Source organism: Scyliorhinus torazame, chromosome 8 (assembly GCF_047496885.1).
Source record: "Scyliorhinus torazame isolate Kashiwa2021f chromosome 8, sScyTor2.1, whole genome shotgun sequence".
Lineage (NCBI taxonomy): Eukaryota > Metazoa > Chordata > Chondrichthyes > Carcharhiniformes > Scyliorhinidae > Scyliorhinus > Scyliorhinus torazame.
Window position 1 is genome coordinate 96041129 of NC_092714.1, and position 20857 is coordinate 96061985.

General features: G+C 44.5%; 1 protein-coding gene across 2 annotated transcripts in view; it reads left to right on the plus strand.

Moving 5' to 3' along the window:
• pdk3a (pyruvate dehydrogenase kinase, isozyme 3a) overlaps positions 1-20857 on the plus strand; it is a 91212-nt gene that overhangs the window by 31178 nt on the left and 39177 nt on the right. For both annotated transcript variants that reach the window (XM_072513946.1, XM_072513947.1), the window contains exons 4-8: positions 2312-2496; positions 6481-6570; positions 8853-8930; positions 9705-9781; positions 14503-14604. In XM_072513946.1, the coding sequence (XP_072370047.1) occupies positions 2312-2496; positions 6481-6570; positions 8853-8930; positions 9705-9781; positions 14503-14604 (532 nt within the window). The remainder of the gene's footprint in view (positions 1-2311; positions 2497-6480; positions 6571-8852; positions 8931-9704; positions 9782-14502; positions 14605-20857) is intronic.

Sequence of the window (20857 nt, forward strand, 5' to 3'; positions counted from 1 at the left end):
TCACTGTCTGTGCTTGTATACAGCAAAGACTGGGTTGTCGAATCCCCTGTGGTGGGTCCCATCACGGTTGAGGCCGGAAAATCCCGGTCACCGTGCCTGTATGCAATAAAACCTGGCTAATCTTTTTCTCTATAAATTTAGATTACCCAATTCCTTTTTTTTCCAATTAAGGGGCAATTTTAGCATGGCCAATCCACCTACCTAACATCTTTTTGGGTAAAAGCAAATTACTGGAATCTGAAATGAAAGCGAAAATGCTGGAAAATCTCAGCACGTCTGGCAGCATCCGCAGGGAGAGAAAAGAGCTAACGTTTCGAGTCCGATGACTTTGTCAAAGAGTTAGCTCTTTTCTCTCCCTACAGATGCTGCCAGACATGCTGAGATTTTCCAGCATTTTCCCTTACATCTTTTTGGGTTGAATGGGGGAGACCCACGCAGACACTGGGAGAATGTAACCTAGCTAATATTCAAGTGGCTAGTAATAATTGTGTCAAATTGCCAAGCGTCGACCATCTCCAACAAGAGAGAGTTATTATAGTCTTCAAATGACCCACTAACCAGGTTCCGAGGATGACCATTGACAAAGTTAACTGGACCATTCACATACATACCGTTATAAGAGCAGGTTGGAAGCTGTGTTTTCTGCAATTGAGTTACACTCCATTCTTGACTCCCTAAAGCTATCTACAGGGCACCAGTCATTGGAATACTCTCCACATGCCTGGGTGAATGCAGTTCCAAAATGCTTGACACCATCCAGGAAACAGCAGTCTGCTTGATTGCCTATCCACCGCTTTCAGCCTCCACTCTTTCCCACCACTGGCTCACTAGCTGCATTGTGTGCCATCTGGAAAATGCACTGTAGAAACGTGCCAAAGCTTCTTCAGCAGTGCCTCTCAAACCTCTACAATGACGCCAGTTGCATGGAAGCACCAACTGCAACTTTCCCTCCAAGTGATTCCCCATCCTGACCTGGAAAATTGTTGCCAATTCTTCATCATTGCTTGGTCAAAATCCTGGAACTTCCAACCCAGCAGCACTGTCAGGGTACCTTCACTACAGGATTGCAAAGGCTTCAGAAGACCGCTCACCACCATCTTCTTCGAGCAATTAGGGATCAGAAAAATGTTGGATTTATCTGCAATGTTCGCATTTTGTAAATAAATTAAGAATAAAATCCGATTTGGATGCGTGGAATTATTGAGTTTGAAGAATGTATTGAGGAATATATAAGGTTCCAACAGGGAAAAGGCTGAGACCAGGGTATATTCTTCTTTTGCAGTTCTCTGCCTAAAGGCAGTCTGTTGTACTGTGTCACTACCTCCATCACAGGTATGGCAAGGAGGTGGGTCCCAAATCCAGCCCAGCCGGAATGGGGATCAAACTCCATGCTGTTAGCACCAATTTGGTCCACACTAACTAACTGGTCCCTCAAGGAGAGCTAGTTGCTGTGGCAGCATATACGTTTACCTGCATGTTGTAGCCTGGAGCTGTGGATCGTCGTGGTAGAAGTTCCAATTTCTTTCCATCATATGGCTAACCAAGAATTCCTCTCGCTCTTACCGACAGTCATTTGTATATGTTGGAAGGATTTACTTATTTTGATCGAGTTAAAGTACCCAATTATTTTTTCCAATTAAGGGGCAATTTAGCGTGGCCAATCCACCTAGCCTGCACGTCTTTTGGTTGCTGGGGTAAGACCCACGCAAACACTGGAGAATGTGCAAACTCCACACGGACATTGGGCCGGGGTCGAACCCGGGACCTCGATGTCATGAGGCAACAGTGCTAACCACTGCACCACTGTGCCGCTGAGTTGGAAGGATTTACAAGTTGAACTCAAACCTTTTGACCATATTATGAATGCACCTTTCTTGGCCATTACAGTACTGGGTGGGACTTGAAGCAGGAGCTTCTAGCTCAGTACCAGGGACACTACCCACTGTGCCACAAGCCCTCCACAAAGGCATATGTGGCGGTATTATGGAAATGGAAGTAGGTGACTTTTGTGATGGACATGATATGGAGTCAGAGCTCAGCTCAAGATTGAAGTTGCAACCTGGTTCATCCACGCATTGGACAGTGAGGACTGGAACCAGTGAACTGAATTTTATTTGGGGAGGGGGGCGGGCGGGGGAAGAAACTGGGTGAAGGAAAATGTTAAAACAAATGTTCTGCAGATGTTTTTGCTATCCTTCTGAAATTTTGAAGTTGTATAATTTCGTGTCCTTCCATTACGTAGCTTTTGTTGACCTAATATTTAAACTTGAGTCACCTATCTTTCTTGAAATGACTGATTTTTCTACCTCAGTTTTCTAGAATCTCTGATTAAAATCCGAAATCGGCACAATGATGTAGTGCCAACCATGGCGCAAGGTGTTATTGAATATAAGGAAAAATACGGCTTCGATCCATTTATTAGTAGTAACATTCAATATTTTCTGGACCGTTTCTACACCAGCCGTATTTCATTTCGGATGCTTATCAACCAACACAGTAAGTTTGTAATAAAATTAAAAGCCTATTAAAATATCGGCTATGAAAGAGAGATGCTTTTCCAGCGAGTTTGTTTTAGTAAATGACCTGTAACAATGCCACTGCTGCCCCATTTCTCAAGTGTCCGTTTTTTTCTTTGCATTAAGCAAGTTTGAATCCACATTCTAGACTGAAATTTTTCTGTTTGGAGTAGAAAGGAGTGAGGATCCTAGGTAGCTAAATTTCGATTGATTTTTGCCTGCTGGCTGTATATGGAAGGTGCTGAATGGAACTTGTTTGAAATTGAAAGCAGGAGAATAATATCCCTGGTAAAACCAGTGAACCGGTAATAAATTTATGGTTTTAAGCCTGGAATGAATTTCTTTATGGAGAAGGTTTCTGTAAGCAAGTAAAAAATCTTCCCAGAGCATCCTGGTTCAGAATCGAAACCAGGAGCAATGGAGCCCTCATTAATTTCTAGATTTGGTAGGTACATATGTAGATGCTTGCCCAAGTATTTGTCATAGTTTCATTTGGTACTCATCGACTTTGGAAATTTTGTTTCAAGGAACAAGCGTTGGCATGCATATGTACTTATTTATTTTACTTGAATATTCTTTGAACATATGCAACGATAGGAATAATTTGGAACAGCTGCAAAGTGGTTATGTTATTGCACCGGTAATCCAAAGGCCTGGAATTGTGATATGGAAATTTTAGTTCAAATCCACCACAGCAGCTAGGGAATTTCAACTCAGTTAATTAAATAAATGGGCGAAGAAGTTAGTACGTGTAATGGTCACCATATAATTACCATTATTTTTAATTTCTATTTTTAAAAATAAATTTAGAGGGCCCAATTCATTTCTTTTCCAATTAAGGGGCAATTTAGCGTGGCCAATCCACCTAACCTGCACATCTTTGGGTTCTGGGGGTGAAACCCACGCAAACACGAGGAGAATGTGCAAACTCCACACGGTCAGTGACCCAGAATCGGGATCGAACCTGGGACCTCGGCGCCATGAGACAGCAGTGCTGACCACTGCGCCACCGTGCTGCCCTTATAATTCCCATTATGTTGCAAAAACTGATCTGGCCAGCTTATGCCCTTTTAGGGAAGGAAATTTTCTGTCCTGACCTTGCCAGCCCAACTGTAACTGTAATCCAAACCTCCGTCTGAAAGAGCCTAGCAAGTCACTTGTTTGTCTAGAAGGCGAGTCAGCACCACCTTTACGTTGGCAATTACAGATGACAGTAAATGCTGACCAGTGATGCCCACATCCTGTGAACGAATAAAAGAAAATGCTGCCCCTGTCAGCAGCATGCACATGACAAGTCAGGAATGTGATGAAATGCTGTCTACTTGCCTGGATGAGTACAGCTCCAACAACACCGAAGAAGCTTGTCACCATCCAGACAGCCTACTTTGAATAAAATAAAATTAGCTTTCTCGAATTCAGCTGTGAACATAAAGTCACAGACATTTCAGAACTGAAGGCCTTTTAGTTAAATCTGCCTGTGTTTTGTCAGCCCCCATTTTCCCCTGTATAGTTTTATTATTTTTCTTGGTGTTTATCTTGGCACTGGCTCTGTTTTAATAACCTTCAATGCATTCCATATTCAAATAATGTTTTATGAAAAAATACTTCAGCCTCTTTTCCCATTACTAGTACGAATTGTGAACACCTGTGCTTCCTCCTTATGATTCACTAACCAGTTGAAATAATCCTTTATTTGTTTTCTTGAACCCTTTCATATTTCTATTAAAATCTGTCTCGAATAATCCCAAGTATTTTTAACTCCTAACTAAACCCTTTCATCTGCTGAATCTGTTATATCTTGTAATGCTCCAAAATTATGCTTTTTAAAAATGAATTTAGAGTATCCAATATTTTTTCCAATTATGGGCCAATTTAGTGTGGCCAATCCACCTAACCTGCACATCTTTTGATTGTGGGGGTGAAACCCACGCAGACACGGGGAGAATGTGCAAACTCCATCACAGACAGTGACCCAGGGCCGGGATCGAACCCGGTTCTTCAGCGCCGTATGCAGCAGTGCAAACCGCTCCACCACCGTGCTGCCCCAAAATGCTTTTTAAATGAGTACAAAACTGGATATTGCAATCCAGCAGTGTTTCAACTAACACTTGTGCAAATTCATCAATGCTCCTTGCTTTCATATAACTATTTTATGCATTTTGTTGACTTGAATACCTGTTTTTAATTACATGTTTCTACAACTCCCACCCCCTGATCTCCGCTTTGCTGCATCACATTGAATATTTAAACTTTTTCTTACCCCTACATATCCTTACCATTTCCCCCCTACCCCAAACACATACAAAATTGTATCAGTTTATATATATTTATCAACACTCATCAAGGCATTTATGGATTTTGAATGTTAAACGCTACAAGGGCCTCATTTTCTCTGTCCAACAAAAAAAACCTCCACCACTGATGTACTGGTTGGTTGATTTTAAACTTTATAGTTTATGTTTACGTCATACCAGGGAATCTGTAAGAAATGGCTTCATTTAACAAATCAAATATTCCCAGTTAAATAGTTTGTCATAGATCTTGCAAGTACATGGCACCTTTTCCAACCTCCAGATGTACCAAGGCACTTCAGTCAATTGAGTACTTTTGAAATGTAGCCATTTTGTTGTAAATCTGGAAAAAAAAGTGACCGTTTAATAAAACATGGCCTCATTATCAACATTGGCGGAAATTATCAAATAATCTGTTAGTGATATTGGTTGAGGAATAACATAAGCAAGCACACTGGGAGAATTCCAATGTTCTTCTCTAAATAATGACATGGAATATTTTTCACCTGAAGAGGCAGACTGGACCTTCGTTTAACATCCTATCCTAAGGATAGCATCTCGGCCAGTGCAGATCTTGGAGTAGATTATGCGTCTCTGGAATAGGACGCAAATCCACAATCTTCTACCTAAATGTTGAGGCTGCTACACAAAACAAAGACTGATCATTCGTGATTATGACACACACATGGTTTTGCTGTGACAGAGTATTTCTATTTGATTAAACATTATACCTTGGAAAACTACTTTTAGATGTTAATTTATTCAAAAATTAATTTATGGAGTCTAAATTAATTTATCATGTGCTGATCTAACTCTTAACTCATTCATTGTGTCCCTTGTTATTATAAATCATATAGTACTGTCAAATTGCTTTATTAAATCTGCACTGATGTTATTTGATCTCTGATGTTGGAGTACTGCTTTGTGATCCACTCATTCTATACTCGTGTAAGTGCATAATATCTATTTTACAAGTTAGTATATTTTACAAATTTTTCTTACTGAAATCTACCTACGCTCTTGGAAATAAACAATTTGCTTTGTTTTCTTACCATCCTTTGTCAGATTTTCACTCTCCATTGACTCCTTACTGGTAGTCAGTTCAATGGCCATTGATTGCCTTTTAGCAATCATCTAATACTTTGTGTGACTCTTGAATATTGGAACAAAATCCTTATAGCATAGCAGCAGTACATTCATCATGCCCACATTATCACTTGGGATGAAGACCTGTAGTGCATCACAACAAAACCATTTATTAAGGTTATTTATCGCAATGAATGCCTTGGTTCACAGAAAGTGAATGTTGAAGCAGAATTGAAAGAGGTAATATCATTGAACCCCAGTCAGTGTCTGAGTAAGACATAAAGCAGCAACTTTGAATGCCTGAAAGAACTTCCATAACGTTAAGCATCAGAATGAGCAATTTTGTTTCTAAATATCTGTGTGTGTGTGCGCAATTTTGCAACACTGGATTATTCTTATCTCCCTCAAATATTTTGCAGACCAGGGTTATTCTAACTTTCCAAATTCATGATCTGTCACCAAAGAAAATATTATCTCAGAATATTAATAACCTTTATACTTGGTGTGATTATCTTATTCTAGTCAACTTTATTAAATAAAGAGCTCCTGATCTATCTTATTGTTCCTTTTTTATTTATTCACTGCAGCTCTCCTCTTTGGAGGTGATACAAATCCAGCACATCCTAAGCATATCGGAAGCATTGATCCAAACTGCAATGTTGCTGATGTTGTTAAAGGTGAGTAATGTTATAAAGTGCAAAATGTTTGTAAGATACTTAATAACAAATTCAGAATAAGTGCTAGTCATGACGTTTGTTCATATCATCAAAAGTGTAAGTCTAAGTCCGCCTCTGCTGCAAAGCCGTCAGTGAGATGAGGCGGAGGTGCTGGCCAAAGGCTGTCGCGGGAGCAGCGAGGTGACTCCAGGCCAAGGCTGAGGGGGGTGAATGGGCAATTAACCAAAAAGAATAAGGCCACCAGGCCAGATAGCCAGCAGCAGCCAGGCAGCCAACCAAGAGCACACGTGGTCTTTGGGGGGCAAGGTCCAGCCACCCAAGCAAGAGCAGACCAGTGGGGAGGTGTGAAAAAGGCCGGGCAAGCACAGGCATCGTGCCTCAGGGAATTGGGCAGCAGTGGCCAGCTGGAGTGCGGCTACTCAACCACAGCCAGAGGCCAGCAGGGTATACGTCACCAGCTCAAGAGCCCTCTCCTCATTGGGTGTTGGTTTCTTGGCTCAGGCATGACTCGGGCAGGCTGTGCACAATCATGCCAGTTGCACTCTGGTTTCTCCTGCAATGAAACATGTGGGGAGAGTGTAGTTGGGAGTCTTGTCAGGTCAGATGATGATGAAGGCTGGCATGCATGGGTCGTGAGTGAGAGCGGGAATGTGAGGAGCAGATTAACTACTGGGGGGAGACCATGACAAGTTTTCAAGATGGGACATGCACTTAGATTAGCAACAGAGTAACAGGAAATGTGTCATGTGTTCTTAACCATGTCTTTAAGATTACTAGTGTTGCAGGCCTTAAGGATTCTCTCCTGGTTCTTTGAAAATAATAGCAGTTGGAATTTTCTTAGATTTTCACCCAAAATTGTGGCTTCTCTGGAGAAAAAATGCAGTTGAAAGTAAATTAGCTCCTCTTTTCACTGAATGAGGTGGCTGTCTGTTTGAGATGGAGTTCCTTTCTTTTTGCTGGGAAATGATCTCTGCTGCTGATCCTAGGTGACCTTGCTGGTTCTCATGTGGAGTAATTAAGGGGCAGAATCCTCCCATCCCACTGTGGTGGTGGGTGGGAGTGGAGAATTTAGCGGGTGCCAAAAAGCCGGAAACCTGCCAGTGTAAAATCACATTGCAGTTCTCCATATGGTGGGTCTGCCTTCCTGTTGACTGGTGGCAGGAATGCAATTTACATCTCCTGAATGCTCATTAAAACAGCTATCCTGTCAGGTCTTCCAATCTTGCATCGCACCGGCGTGAAATAATGTTGGTTTCAACCCTGATTGCCAAAGTGGCATGCACCAGCCATCCTCCATTCGCAAGAGGCTTCGAGGCGAAAGCAGCAAAGCCTTTGTACCATAATGCTGCGCATGACTGATGTGATTTTTATCACCCACGGAAGACCAGTCTCTGCCCTCAATCTCCACTCTGAGCTGGTCTTCACGGACAGCACTGTGCTTGCTGCTGGACCCGTGAGCCTTCTTTCTAACTGCCCTGGATCAGTACTGCGCCTGGGGTTGGGGAGTACAGACTTCTTGAGGCTTCTAACCTTTTTCCTGTGTGTTGCTGGTATCCTGCACGGTTTAATGAAGACGCTGGGCATGAGAGAGTGACAGGTATGTGCTGGACTGGCATTTAAATATGGCACTGGGACCTTCGGATATGCCAGTGACGGCGGGCAGATAAATCAGCCCGTCAGATGACTCGGCGGGAAGCTCGCCTGTGCATAATTGATGAGATTCAATGTGCAGGTTCTTGTGTGGGATCCTGCATTTCTGACCAGCAAGAAAGGAGCTGCCCACCACTATGCATAGTCTTATAAGTGGAAAATTCCACCCAAGGTGTTGACCCCTCCCTATCATGCTAGGTTTGGATATGTGATGGCAACTTCGATATGTCCCAGTGTCCACCCATTGGGTTTCACCTGACTTTCTGGAAATAACTTTGTGGTAGTAAGTGGCCATTATTCCATGTTGCATTTTTAAGAGGAGACCATGGTCAAATTTTCTTTTAAGGGCATAACGAGACTATCACAATGTTGTCCAGCCTGCTGAATATTTCCAGCATTTTCTGTTATTTCAGATTTCCATCATCTTAAGGATATTGCTTTTGTTGTGGTAACATGATCAAGCTAAATACTAAAAGACTAATAACTAAATACTGATAGACGTGTTATTATTATCATACAATATTCTGGCTGCATTCTGCGCAGCTGAAACTCTACTTCTAGAAACCCTTGCTTTGCATTTTATCCATGTTTTGTACTGTATGCATTTTTGTGATTTCGTTTTCTTTACACAGATGCATATGAGACTGCAAAGATGCTCTGTGAACAGTATTACATGGGATCCCCAGAACTGGAGATTGATGAATTTAATGGTGAATAAAACTTCCAAGTTTTTTAGCCTAAAATTCATTTGTAAACAATCAAGTGTGATAATAAAGTTTCAGTGTATTGCTTATTTAATGCCTGACACAATGGCAAAAACAAAAATTGTCAGTCAATATCAACATTATTTACTTATGTGAACTTGCATCAACATTATTTACTTAATATGAAGTTGCACCAACACATCATAAATGTCATTTTAAGGTGGACTAATGCTGACCTCTTATCTACAATGCCAGTCAACTGATTGTTGGGCTACTTAAATATGTTGATTGATCCTTGAAAGTGCTAGCTGGCCAATTCTTTTGTTTGCTAACCGATAGTGGCCATAGTGATAACAACTGTCAGCCATATATGTTTACCTAAGCTGATATTCTATAGGATTCCTGATTAATAGGCACTAAGCAGATACGCCTGGAATATCATTTTTCCTCAGCTCAGCACAACCACATTGACCCTGTGAAATTGGATGCTTTGGATTAATCTCCAGGTCAAGCTTTAATTTATTTCCCCCAAATATGGGTTGCTTGTTAGTCCTCCTTTACTTTTTGAAATTACTTAATTTCTGAGCTCTTTCACAAGATTTGCTTTTAATGACTTAATTCCCAGAAAATCCTAATACATTATGCTTTGCTCATTGGCTCAACTGAGTTTGAACAAATGGTTGTCTCCAGAATTGGAGAAATGTGTTTGGAGCATTATATCACTGACAAGCATGCAAAAGAAGAGTATAACCAATGAATGAACTTGTGTCTTTATTTTAGCTAAAACATCCGTGAAACCTATCCAAGTGGTGTATGTACCCTCGCATCTCTTTCACATGTTGTTCGAACTTTTTAAAGTAAGTTGGCAATTTTTGTTGCACGTGCATGATAACTAGGAAGATAGAGACATATTTTTTTGTGCTTGCATTTGTGGCAGCTTAAGGGGCTTCCATTGTGGTGATTTACCTGTCTTCCTGGGCACCAACCTGCAAATTTTATTCTATGTCATTAGTGTTTAAAGTTAACAATAAGATGTAGGTACTGAAAGCTTAGAGTGTAACAAATGTGTGCTGAGTTTCCTTAACCTTTCTCACCACCTGTAAGAAGGAGGGTAGACCCTTCAGCCCTTAAACCTGTTCTATCATTCAACAAAATCATAGCTCATCTGTGCTAACTCCATTTAGCCGTCTTGGCGTGATATTCCTTGGTAAGCAAAATTCCATCTCCAATTAAAATTATTAATTGAGCTAGCATTACTGCTTCTTGTGAGGGGGAGCTCCATATTTCTACACAAATATTTTTAAAAAATTCTTTCCTGGAATGTGGACATTGTCACACGTTTGTTACTAAGCTTGGGCGAAATTCTCCCCCAACGGCGCGATGTCCGCCAACTGGCGCCCAAATCGGCGCCAATCAGACGGGCATCGCGCCGCCCCAAAGGTGCGGAATGCTCCGCATCTTTGGGGGCCGAGCCCCAACATTGAGGGGCTAGGCCGACGCCGGAGGGATTTCCACTCCGCCAGCTGGTGGAAATGGAGTTTGTTGCCCCGCCAGCTGGCGCGGAAATGCGGCGCGGGAGCGTCAGCGGCCGCTGACAGTTTCCCGCGCATGCGCAGTGGGAAGAGTCTCTTCCGCCTCCGCCATGGTGGAGGCCGTGGCGGAGGCGGAAGGGAAAGAGTGCCCCCACGGCACAGGCCCGCCCGCGGATCGGTCGGCCCCGATCGCAAGCCAGGCCACCGTGGGGCACCCCCCGGGGTCAGATCGCCCCGCGCCCCACCTCGGAGCCCGCCCACGCCGCCTGGTCCCGCCGGTGAATACCAGCTTTGATTTACGCCGGCGGGACAGGCAATTTCTGGGCGGGACTTCGGCCCATCCGGGCCGGAGAATTGAGCGGGGGGTCCCGCCAACCGGCGTGGCCCGATTCCCGCCCCCACCCAATCTCCGGTACCGGAGACTTTGGCGGGGGCGGGATTCACGGCGGCCAACGGCCATTCTCCGACCCGGCGGGGGGTCGGAGAATGACGCCCCTTGTCTCCAATTGCCTGTGAAAAGGTGGCAGTGAAGTGCCTGAATAAGTCTATTATCTATTTCCGTTGTTTTTCCTAACTTCTCTCCTGAATGGCCTGTGCTTGTTTGTAAAGTTTTATGTTTCCTTATTCTGTACTCCCACACCAGCACCAGAGGTTTCTCTAGCCACTCTATCAATTCCTTTCAAAATCCTAAAAGCTTCAATCAAATCACCCCTTAATCCTCTTTATTCCAGGAAATACAAGTAAGCTCCTTGGAGCCTTTGAACATTCTGGTTAAACTAAGCTGCACTCTTTCCAAAACCCACTATATTCTTTCCTGGCAAAATGTCCTTCCTTCTATATTCTGGCCCTCTAGTTATAAAGACTTCTTGATTTTCTTTTGCACCAGACTATATTCTAGTGATATCTGTATGTGGACCCCTAAATCTCTTTGGCCCTTTACTGTTCCCAGCTAGTTCCAGGCAGCATAGATCAGTAAGCACAATTTAAATTTGGTTGTTGTGCATGGTTGGTTTTATTAGTGCGGAATTTTTTTTTGTCATCACACATGCATTAATCATCATTGAAAAGGATCTGCACGGTATCTTCCAGACTGCTGCAGCGGTGTGAGCACACATTTCACATAATACTCTGGTCTCATCTTTTTGGATCCAGAATGAATTATGTCTTATTTATATGCATTGAAATCAGTGTTCCGACTAAGACCACACAACCATATAAAAGAACCTAAAGAGACCACATGCATAAACAAAGTAGCTGCACACTCCAAACTAGCAATCAGTGTTTCTTGGTTGAAATCTAAGTTCTGCCCACTCACTTAATTGATCAATGCCTCTTTGTAACTTTATGCTCCTAACAGCGCTACTTACTATGACCAATCTTTGTGTCACGGCAAACTTGTATATATGGCCCTCTGTGTTTGCTATTGTTTTAGTTAATAATGAATTGTTAGGGCCCCACCAGCGATGGTTACAGAACATTACTGGTGGCGTCCTTCTATTTGAGTGCATACCCATTGCCCCAACGCCCCAATTACAAGCATGTCAAGGTGCAAATGGACAACACACACCATCAGATTGAAAATGTTCCTCTTCAATGCAGCATGGAATTTCATTCACTTCATTACATCTGAAATGAATAGGTTTGACTGTGACCTATTCAACCAATTGACTGATTTATTTTTATTAACTAATTAAGGGGCAATTTAGTGTGGTCAATCCACCTATTTACTGTTTTAACAAAAAGATATGGTCAATCAACCTGCCCTGCACATCTTTGGGTTGTGGAGGGGTGAAGGGTGAGACCCATGCAGACATGGGGAAAATGTGCAAACTCCACACGGACAGTGACTTGAGGCCGGAATCGAACCTGTCTCCTTGGTGCTGTGAGGCAGCAGTGCTAACCACTGCATCACCGTGCTGCTCCTCCAACTGACTGATTTCAAGCAGCCTCAACCACGCATCCATGCCATCACTTAAGTGGCCTATTTCTGCCTCCATAGCATCGCCCAACTCCATCCCTTCTTCATACTGGTCTCCCATGTTCAAATCTTTATAAATTTGACATTATCCAAAACTCTGCTGCCCTTGCCCCAACTTGTACCAAGTCCTGTACACCAATGTTTCCACTAAGCTATGAGTTTTCGCACCTGGGCAGCAGCCTCGAAGATACCATGTAAGCCTTGCTCAATGATTGATGCACATATGTGGCAGCATTAAAAACGAAAGAAACTGAATACTGATAAAACCGACTATCCACAGTAACTAAGTTTTAATTATGCTTGCTAATCTACGTTGTCTGCTTCAATGTCACAATTTTAAAATTCTCAACCTTGCTTTCAAGGGCGGCATGGTGGTACAGTGGTTAGCACTGCTGCCTCACAGCGGCAGGTACCTGGGTTCAATTCCAACCTTGGCTGACTGTCTTTGTGGAGTTTGTATGTTCTCCCCGTGTCTGTGTGGGTTTCCTCCAGGTGCCCCGGTTTCCTCCCACCATCCAAAGATGTGCAGCTTAGGTTGGTTGGCCATGCAAAATTGCTCCTTGGTGTCCAAAAGGTTGGGTGGGGGCATAGGCCTCAATAGGATACTCTTTCAGACGGCCGGTGCAGACTTGATGGGCCAAATTGCCGCCTCCTGCATTGTAGAAATTCCATGAAATTCTTCCTTGGCCTCGCTCCCCACCATCTCTGTAATCTCCTCTGTGATATCTGCACCTGTCTAATTCTGGCCTCTTGAGCTTCCCCAATTTTAATTGCGCCACCATTGATGGCTGTGCTTTAAGCTGCCTAGTCCCGAGAATCTGGAATTTCCACTCTAAACATCTCCCAATTCTGTACTTCATTTTCCACCTTTAAGATGCTCTTTAAAACATCCGATCAAGATTTTGGTCATTTGCCCTAAAATCTTTGTGACTCGGTGCAAAATTTTGTTTTATAAAGTGAAATGTCACAGGAATTTTTATTATATTAGACTTGCTGCCTGTGCATTTTTAGCTGCCAATGTGGTTAACCAATTAACCACTAATCGTAATATTGCTCAGACTGGTACTGCTGGCTAAACCGTCTGTTCTGTGTGTTCATCACAGAAGTTAAATTCTTCCACCGTCTGTCCTAAAAGTGTCGGTTACCAACCTACGGTCTTGTAAACATTACTTTCCCTTCTTCTTTGACAGCAGTCGCAACTATAAGTGCATTCCATTTCACTTGTATGCTGGAGTAGATACACAGTGCTCAATATCTACATGTCCGAATGCATGAGCCAGCAGTAAAATAATTGTGCATCACTTTATGTTCTGAATTGGATGCTTGTTTTTCTTGCAAGTGGCTCTTTGTGCTTTTGCAAACCTTTGACACTGACAAGACCAAGCTAGATGTGAATTATTCTGTTGCCTTATTTCAAAGCAAGTGAACATACATTGCAACATTTATGATTGGATTTACTTCAACCCATACAACGTGTCCTTGTGTAATAAATTCATGCTTTCCTGAAGTTGTCCATCTCGCTTGACACCATTGATTGTGGTGATTGGCTTGATTTCAAATGAGTTATAAGGGTGTAAGGGTCACCTGCATGGCCAACATTTCATACATACTTTTGTTTAAGGGTAATTAAAAATATCTCCGCTACTGTAAAGTATTCTTCATTTAAGACTGACAAATGTTTTCCCTTTCAGTTAGCCATGGTCTTTTTGCCTACCCATATTCATTCTTGAATACAAGGTCTGTACCATGCAATCCTGTCAAACATTACCGACCATGGACTTCTCACCATAGGTGGTGTTTTTAAGACAATAATAAATTATTTAACAGTTTTTGGGGGAAAATAGCATCACTATTTTGCATATTTGTATTTTAATCACCTTCAGCCTATTTTTAAACTTGTCTGAATCTAGCCCTCAAGTATTTCTTTTGGTAAATTGATCACAGAATCCTGTAGAATTATGTCGTCCTCTGTGATTTGCACACCATTTAGATGTGTTGGGAATGCAGGATCAACAAATTGATCCTTCATGTTAACCATCTTCATGTATGGGGTTTCTATTTAACACAGAACTCGATGAGAGCTACCGTGGAACTTCATGAAGGGAGAAAAGAAGGTTATCCTCCGATCAAAACTTTGGTAACATTGGGGAAAGAAGATTTGTCTGTTAAGGTTAGTAGAACAATTTCTTTTTAGATTTTATCAACTTTGGTCTACCCATGAATTGTGCTTAAATAAGTGATAGCATGTTGATGGAAACTAGGTACTAAAGGACTATGTATCTTTATTCAGCACTGTTTTGAAGATTTGTACAAAAATAACTTGACAGAAAGTGAGTAAATTCTTGTTTATTTTATCAAGATATGCATATTAAGGCATTGCTATGGTCACACTGATGAACTTGTTTCACAGCATTCTGGATCTTGACAGTCAGTTCAATTCAGACTTGCTGTTAATGAGCAGTAAAAATTTGAAGTTAACAATTTTGGGGAGGGATTGTGATTGCAGCACGGAGATTAGGATTGCCTGGAAAGTGGTAATTGAAGTGTGTCACCTGAATCCATGAAGACCTGCACATAAGTCTCTAATGCTTCAAGTGCCTTGCAGGAATCCAAAGGGAGCATCCCCATGGTCGGTCATTTGTCTGTCTTTTGGCTGTTGATGGTTTTCTTCATGATGAAATGCGACAGACTACAGAGTATAGCAAAAGTGAATTAATTCTACTTAATTTTACACTGCTAGCCATGTACATAGTTATATTTTGCTTGTGCATTTACCTTTGTGCTGTGAATTTTTCAGTGCTGTTTTTGAATGAATGTTGCTATTTGGATCAGGGTTTTTAGAATGCAGGTTGCAGGCGGGTGTTGGGAGGATAGTGGGGGGTTCTCGATCACGGGAGATGCGCCCAACGGCTGCAACTGGCTTTGCTGGCCGCGACCGGCTTTTAAGCTGAGAATGCCAGCCGTGACCAGCCTCTAAATACCAGCGATGGAGTCTTCCCGGCAGAAGTGGCAGCAAAGAGCAGGTCACGCACCCGTCACATGCATTGATGTCACAAGCATTGTACGTCCGTGCTTTGGCTCAAAATCGAGGAGGTGAGTTCCCCCATTTTATAGCTGCCAGCAAGCAAACAACATGACTATGAAGAACTGAAGATGGCTTGTTTAGTGATAAGGAAGAGAGGGGCAGAGACACAAACAAACCAGGATCTCTCAACTAAATCTGCTGGAGAGAGCTTCTTGGGAGAGTCCACGGCAGGACAAAGCAGTGCTGGCATGGGCTACATACAGAGCTCCAGGGCCTCTGGTGAATAGCCCATTAAGAAGAAACTGAAATCGGGAACAAATTAGTATTAAGACGATTTCTTGAGGAATGGCTTTGTTAATTGTACCAATGCAAATCGGAATGCAAAGCCCATGTGTGTTATATGCAGAGAAGTACCGAGAGCTGAAAGTTTAAAACCCTCAATTTCAAAGGCATTTGAAGACTAAGCATGGCAGGTATGAGGACAGACTTCTTAATTTATTTCAAAGGATGCAGTAAACACTTAAATCATCAGCTGAAGTCCTTAGCTGAAATGTAATTGTGAATGACATATTGGGGAGAAGGCGAGTCGGATGCTGGCACATCAGCTCCGTAAGAGGATGGCAGCGAGGGAAATAGACGGAGTCAAGGATGGCAGGGGAACTACGGTGCGGAGTGCGGGGAAAGTGAATGAGGCTTTTAAGGCCTTTTACAAGGAGCTGTATAGGTCCCAGCCCCCAGGGGGAAAAGAGGAGATGCGGCGAATTTTGGACCAATTGAGGTTCCCAAAGGTGGAGGAGCAGGAAGGAGGTGGCTGGTTTGGGGGTGCCAATTGGGGTGGAGGAGCTGGTTAAAGGACTGGGGAGCACGCAGGCAGGAAGGCCCCGGGGCCGGATGGGTTCCCGGTGGAGTTTTACAGGAAGTATGTAGACCTGTTAGCCCCGTTGCTGGTAAGGACCTTCAATGAAGCAAGGGGGGGGACCCTGCCCCCGACAATGTCGGAGGCTACGATCTCTTTGATCTTGATGCGGGATAAGGACCCACTGCAATGTGGGTCGTATAGACCGATCTCGCACCTTAACGTCGATGCTAAGTTGCTGGCAAAAATGTTGGTTATGAGGATTGAGGACTATGTCCCGGGGGTGATTCACGAGGACCAGACTGGATTCGTAAAGGGTAGGCAGTTAAATACTAATGTGATAATGATGCCATCGGTGGAGGGAGAAGTGGAGATAGTGGCAGCCATGGACGCGGAGAAGGCCTTTGACCGGGTAGAGTGGGAGTATCTCTGGGAAGTGTTGAGGAGGTTTGGGTTCGGGGGAGGGTTTATCAGTTGGGTTAAGCTCCTGTATAGAGCCCCAGTGGCGAGTGTGGTCACGAACTGGCGGAGGTCGGAGTATTACCGGCTGTATCGAGGGACGAGGCAGGGGTGCCCCCTGTCCCCTCTGCTGTTTGCATTAGCAATTGAACCTTTGGCCATGGCGTGAAAGGAGTCGGGGAAATGGAAGGGGGTGGTTTGAGGGGGAGAGGAACATCGAGTGTCGCTGTACGCAGACGACCTGTTGCTGTATGTGGTGGATCCAGTGGAGGGGATGGTTGAAGTCATGCAGATCTTAAGGGAGTTTGGAGACTTTTCGGGCTAAAAGCTCAATGTGGGAAAGAGTGAGCTCTTTGTGATACATCCGGGGGACCAGGGAAGAGGGATAGACGACCTACCATTGAGGAGGGCAGAAAGGAGCTTTCGATACTTGGGGATTCAGGTAGCCAGGAGCTGGGGGGCACTGCACAAACTTAATTTGACGTGGCTGGTGGAACAGATGGAGGAGGATTTTAAAAGGTGGGACATGTTTTTTGTTTTTTTTAAAATATTTTATTGAAAATTTTTGGTCAACCAACACAGTATATTGTGCATCCTTTACACAATATTATAACAACACAAATAACAATGACCTATTTTATAAACAGCAAATGAATAAATAATAAATAACAAAAATGAAAACTAACCCTAATTGGCAACTGCCTTATCACAAGTAACACTCTCCAAAAATATAATTTAACAGTCCAATATATAATTATCTGTAGCAACGACCTATACATATTATACAGTATATATTAACAACCCTGAGAGTCCTTCTGGTCCCCCCCCCCCCCCCCCCCCCCCGATCCTGGGCTGCTGCTGCTGCTGCTGCCTTCTTTTTCCATTCCATCTATCTTTCTGCGAGGTATTCGACGAACGGTTGCCACCGCCTGGTGAACCCTTGAGCTGATCCCCTTAGAACGAACTTAATCCGCTCTAGCTTTATAAACCCTGCCATGTCATTTATCCAGGTCTCCACCCCCGGGGGCTTGGCTTCTTTCCACATTAGCAATATCCTGCGCCGGGCTACTAGGGACGCAAAGGCCAAAACATCGGCCTCTCTCGCCTCCTGCACTCCTGGCTCTTGTGCAACCCCAAATATAGCCAACCCCCAGCTTGGTTCGACCCGGACCCCCACTACTTTTGAAAGCACCTTTGTCACCCCCCTCCAAAACCCCTGTAGTGCCGGGCATGACCAAAACATATGGGTATGATTCGCTGGGCTTCTCGAGCACCTCGCACACCTATCCTCCACCCCAAAAAATTTACTGAGCCGTGCTCCAGTCATATACGCCCTGTGTAATACCTTAAACTGAATCAGGCTTAGCCTGGCACACGAGGACGACGAGTTTACCCTGCTTAGGGCATCTGCCCACAGCCCCTCCTCGATCTCCTCCCCCAGCTCTTCTTCCCATTTCCCTTTTAGTTCATCTACCATAGTCTCCCCTTCGTCCCTCATTTCCCTATATATATCTGACACCTTACCATCCCCCACCCATGTCTTTGAGATCACTCTGTCCTGCACCTCTTGTGTTGGGAGCTGCGGGAATTCCCTCACCTGTTGCCTCGCAAAAGCCCTCAGTTGCATATACCTGAATGCATTCCCTTGGGGCAACCCATATTTCTCGGTCAGCGCTCCCAGACTCGCGAACTTCCCATCCACAAACAGATCTTTCAGTTGTGTTATTCCTGCTCTTTGCCACATTCCATATCCCCCATCCATTCCCCCCGGGGCAAACCTATGGTTGTTTCTTATCGGGGACCCCCCCAAGGCTCCAGTCTTTCCCCTATGCCGTCTCCACTGTCCCCAAATCTTCAGTGTAGCCACCACCACCGGGCTTGTGGTGTAGTTCCTCGGTGAGAACGGCAATGGGGCTGTCACCATAGCCTGTAGGCTAGTCCCCCTACAGGACGCCCTCTCTAATCTCTTCCACGCCGCTCCCTCCTCCTCTCCCATCCACTTACTCACCATTGAAATATTAGCGGCCCAATAATACTCACTTAGGCTCGGTAGTGCCAGCCCCCCCCCCTATCCCTGCTACGCTGTAAGAATCCCTTCCTCACTCTCGGGGTCTTCCCGGCCCACACAAAACCCATGATGCTCTTTTCAATCCTTTTAAAAAAAGCCTTCGTGATCACCACCGGGAGGCACTGAAACACAAAGAGGAATCTCGGGAGGACCACCATCTTAACCGCCTGCACCCTCCCTGCTAGTGACAGGGATACCATATCCCATCTCTTGAAATCCTCCTCCATTTGTTCCACCAACCGCGTTAAATTTAACCTATGCAATGTGCCCCAATTCTTGGCTATCTGGATCCCCAGGTAACGAAAGTCCCTTGTTACCTTCCTCAACGGTAGGTCCTCTATTTCTCTACTCTGCTCCCCTGGATGCACCACAAACAACTCACTTTTCCCCATGTTCAATTTATACCCTGAAAAATCCCCAAACTCCCCAAGTATCCGCATTATTTCTGGCATCCCCTCCGCCGGGTCTGCCACGTATAGTAGCAAATCGTCCGCATACAAAGATACCCGGTGTTCTTCTCCTCCTCTAAGTACTCCCCTCCACTTCTTGGAACCCCTCAACCCTATCGCCAGGGGCTCAATCGCCAGTGCAAACAATAATGGGGACAGAGGGCATCCCTGCCTTGTCCCTCTATGGAGCCGAAAATATGCAGATCCCCGTCCATTCGTGACCACACTCGCCATCGGGGCCCTATACAACAGCTGCACCCATCTAACATACCCCTCTCCAAAACCAAATCTCCTCAACACCTCCCACAAATAATCCCACTCCACTCTATCAAATGCTTTCTCGGCATCCATCGCCACTACTATCTCCGTTTCCCCCTCTGGTGGGGGCATCATCATTACCCCTAACAGCCTCCGTATATTCGTGTTCAGCTGTCTCCCCTTCACAAACCCAGTTTGGTCCTCGTGGACCACCCCCGGGACACATTCCTCTATTCTCATTGCCATTACCTTGGCCAGGATCTTGGCATCTACATTTAGGAGGGAAATAGGTCTATAGGACCTGCATTGTAGCGGGTCCTTTTCCTTCTTTAAGAGAAGCGATATCGTTGCTTCAGACATAGTCGGGGGCAGTTGTCCCCTTTCCTTTGCCTCATTAAAGGTCCTCGTCAATACCAGGGCGAGCAAGTCCACATATTTTCTATAGAATTCGACTGGGAATCCATCCGGTCCCGGGGCCTTTCCCGCCTGCATGCTCCTAATTCCTTTCACCACTTCTTCTACCTCGATCTGTGCTCCCAGTCCCACCCTTTCCTGCTCTTCCACCTTGGGAAATTCCAGCCGATCCAAAAAGCTCATCATTCTCTCCCTCCCATCCGGGGGTTGAGCTTCATATAATTTTTTATAAAATGTCTTGAACACTCCATTCACTCTCTCTGCTCCCCGCTCCATCTCTCCTTCCTCATCCCTCACTCCCCCTATTTCCCTCGCTGCTCCCCTTTTCCTCAATTGGTGTGCCAGCAACCTGCTCGCCTTCTCCCCATATTCGTACTGTACACCCTGTGCCTTCCTCCATTGTGCCTCTGCAGTGCCCGTAGTCAGCAAGTCAAATTCTACATGTAGCCTTTGCCTTTCCCTGTACAGTCCCTCCTCCGGTGCTTCCGCATATTGTCTGTCCACCCTCAAAAGTTCTTGCAGCAACCGCTCCCGTTCCTTACTCTCCTGCTTCCCTTTATGTGCCCTTATTGATATCAGCTCCCCTCTAACCACCGCCTTCAGCTCCTCCCAGACCACTCCCACCTGGACCTCCCCATTATCATTGAGTTCCAAGTACTTTTCAATGCACCCCCTCACCCTTAGACACACCCCCTCATCTGCCATTAGTCCCATGTCCATTCTCCAGGGTGGGCGCCCTCCTGTTTCCTCCCCTATCTCCAAGTCTACCCAGTGTGGAGCGTGATCCGAAATGGCTATAGCCATATACTCCGTTCCCCTCCCATTCGGGATCAACTCCCTTCCCAGCACAAAAAAGTCTATTCGCGAGTAGACTTTATGGACATTGGAGAAAAA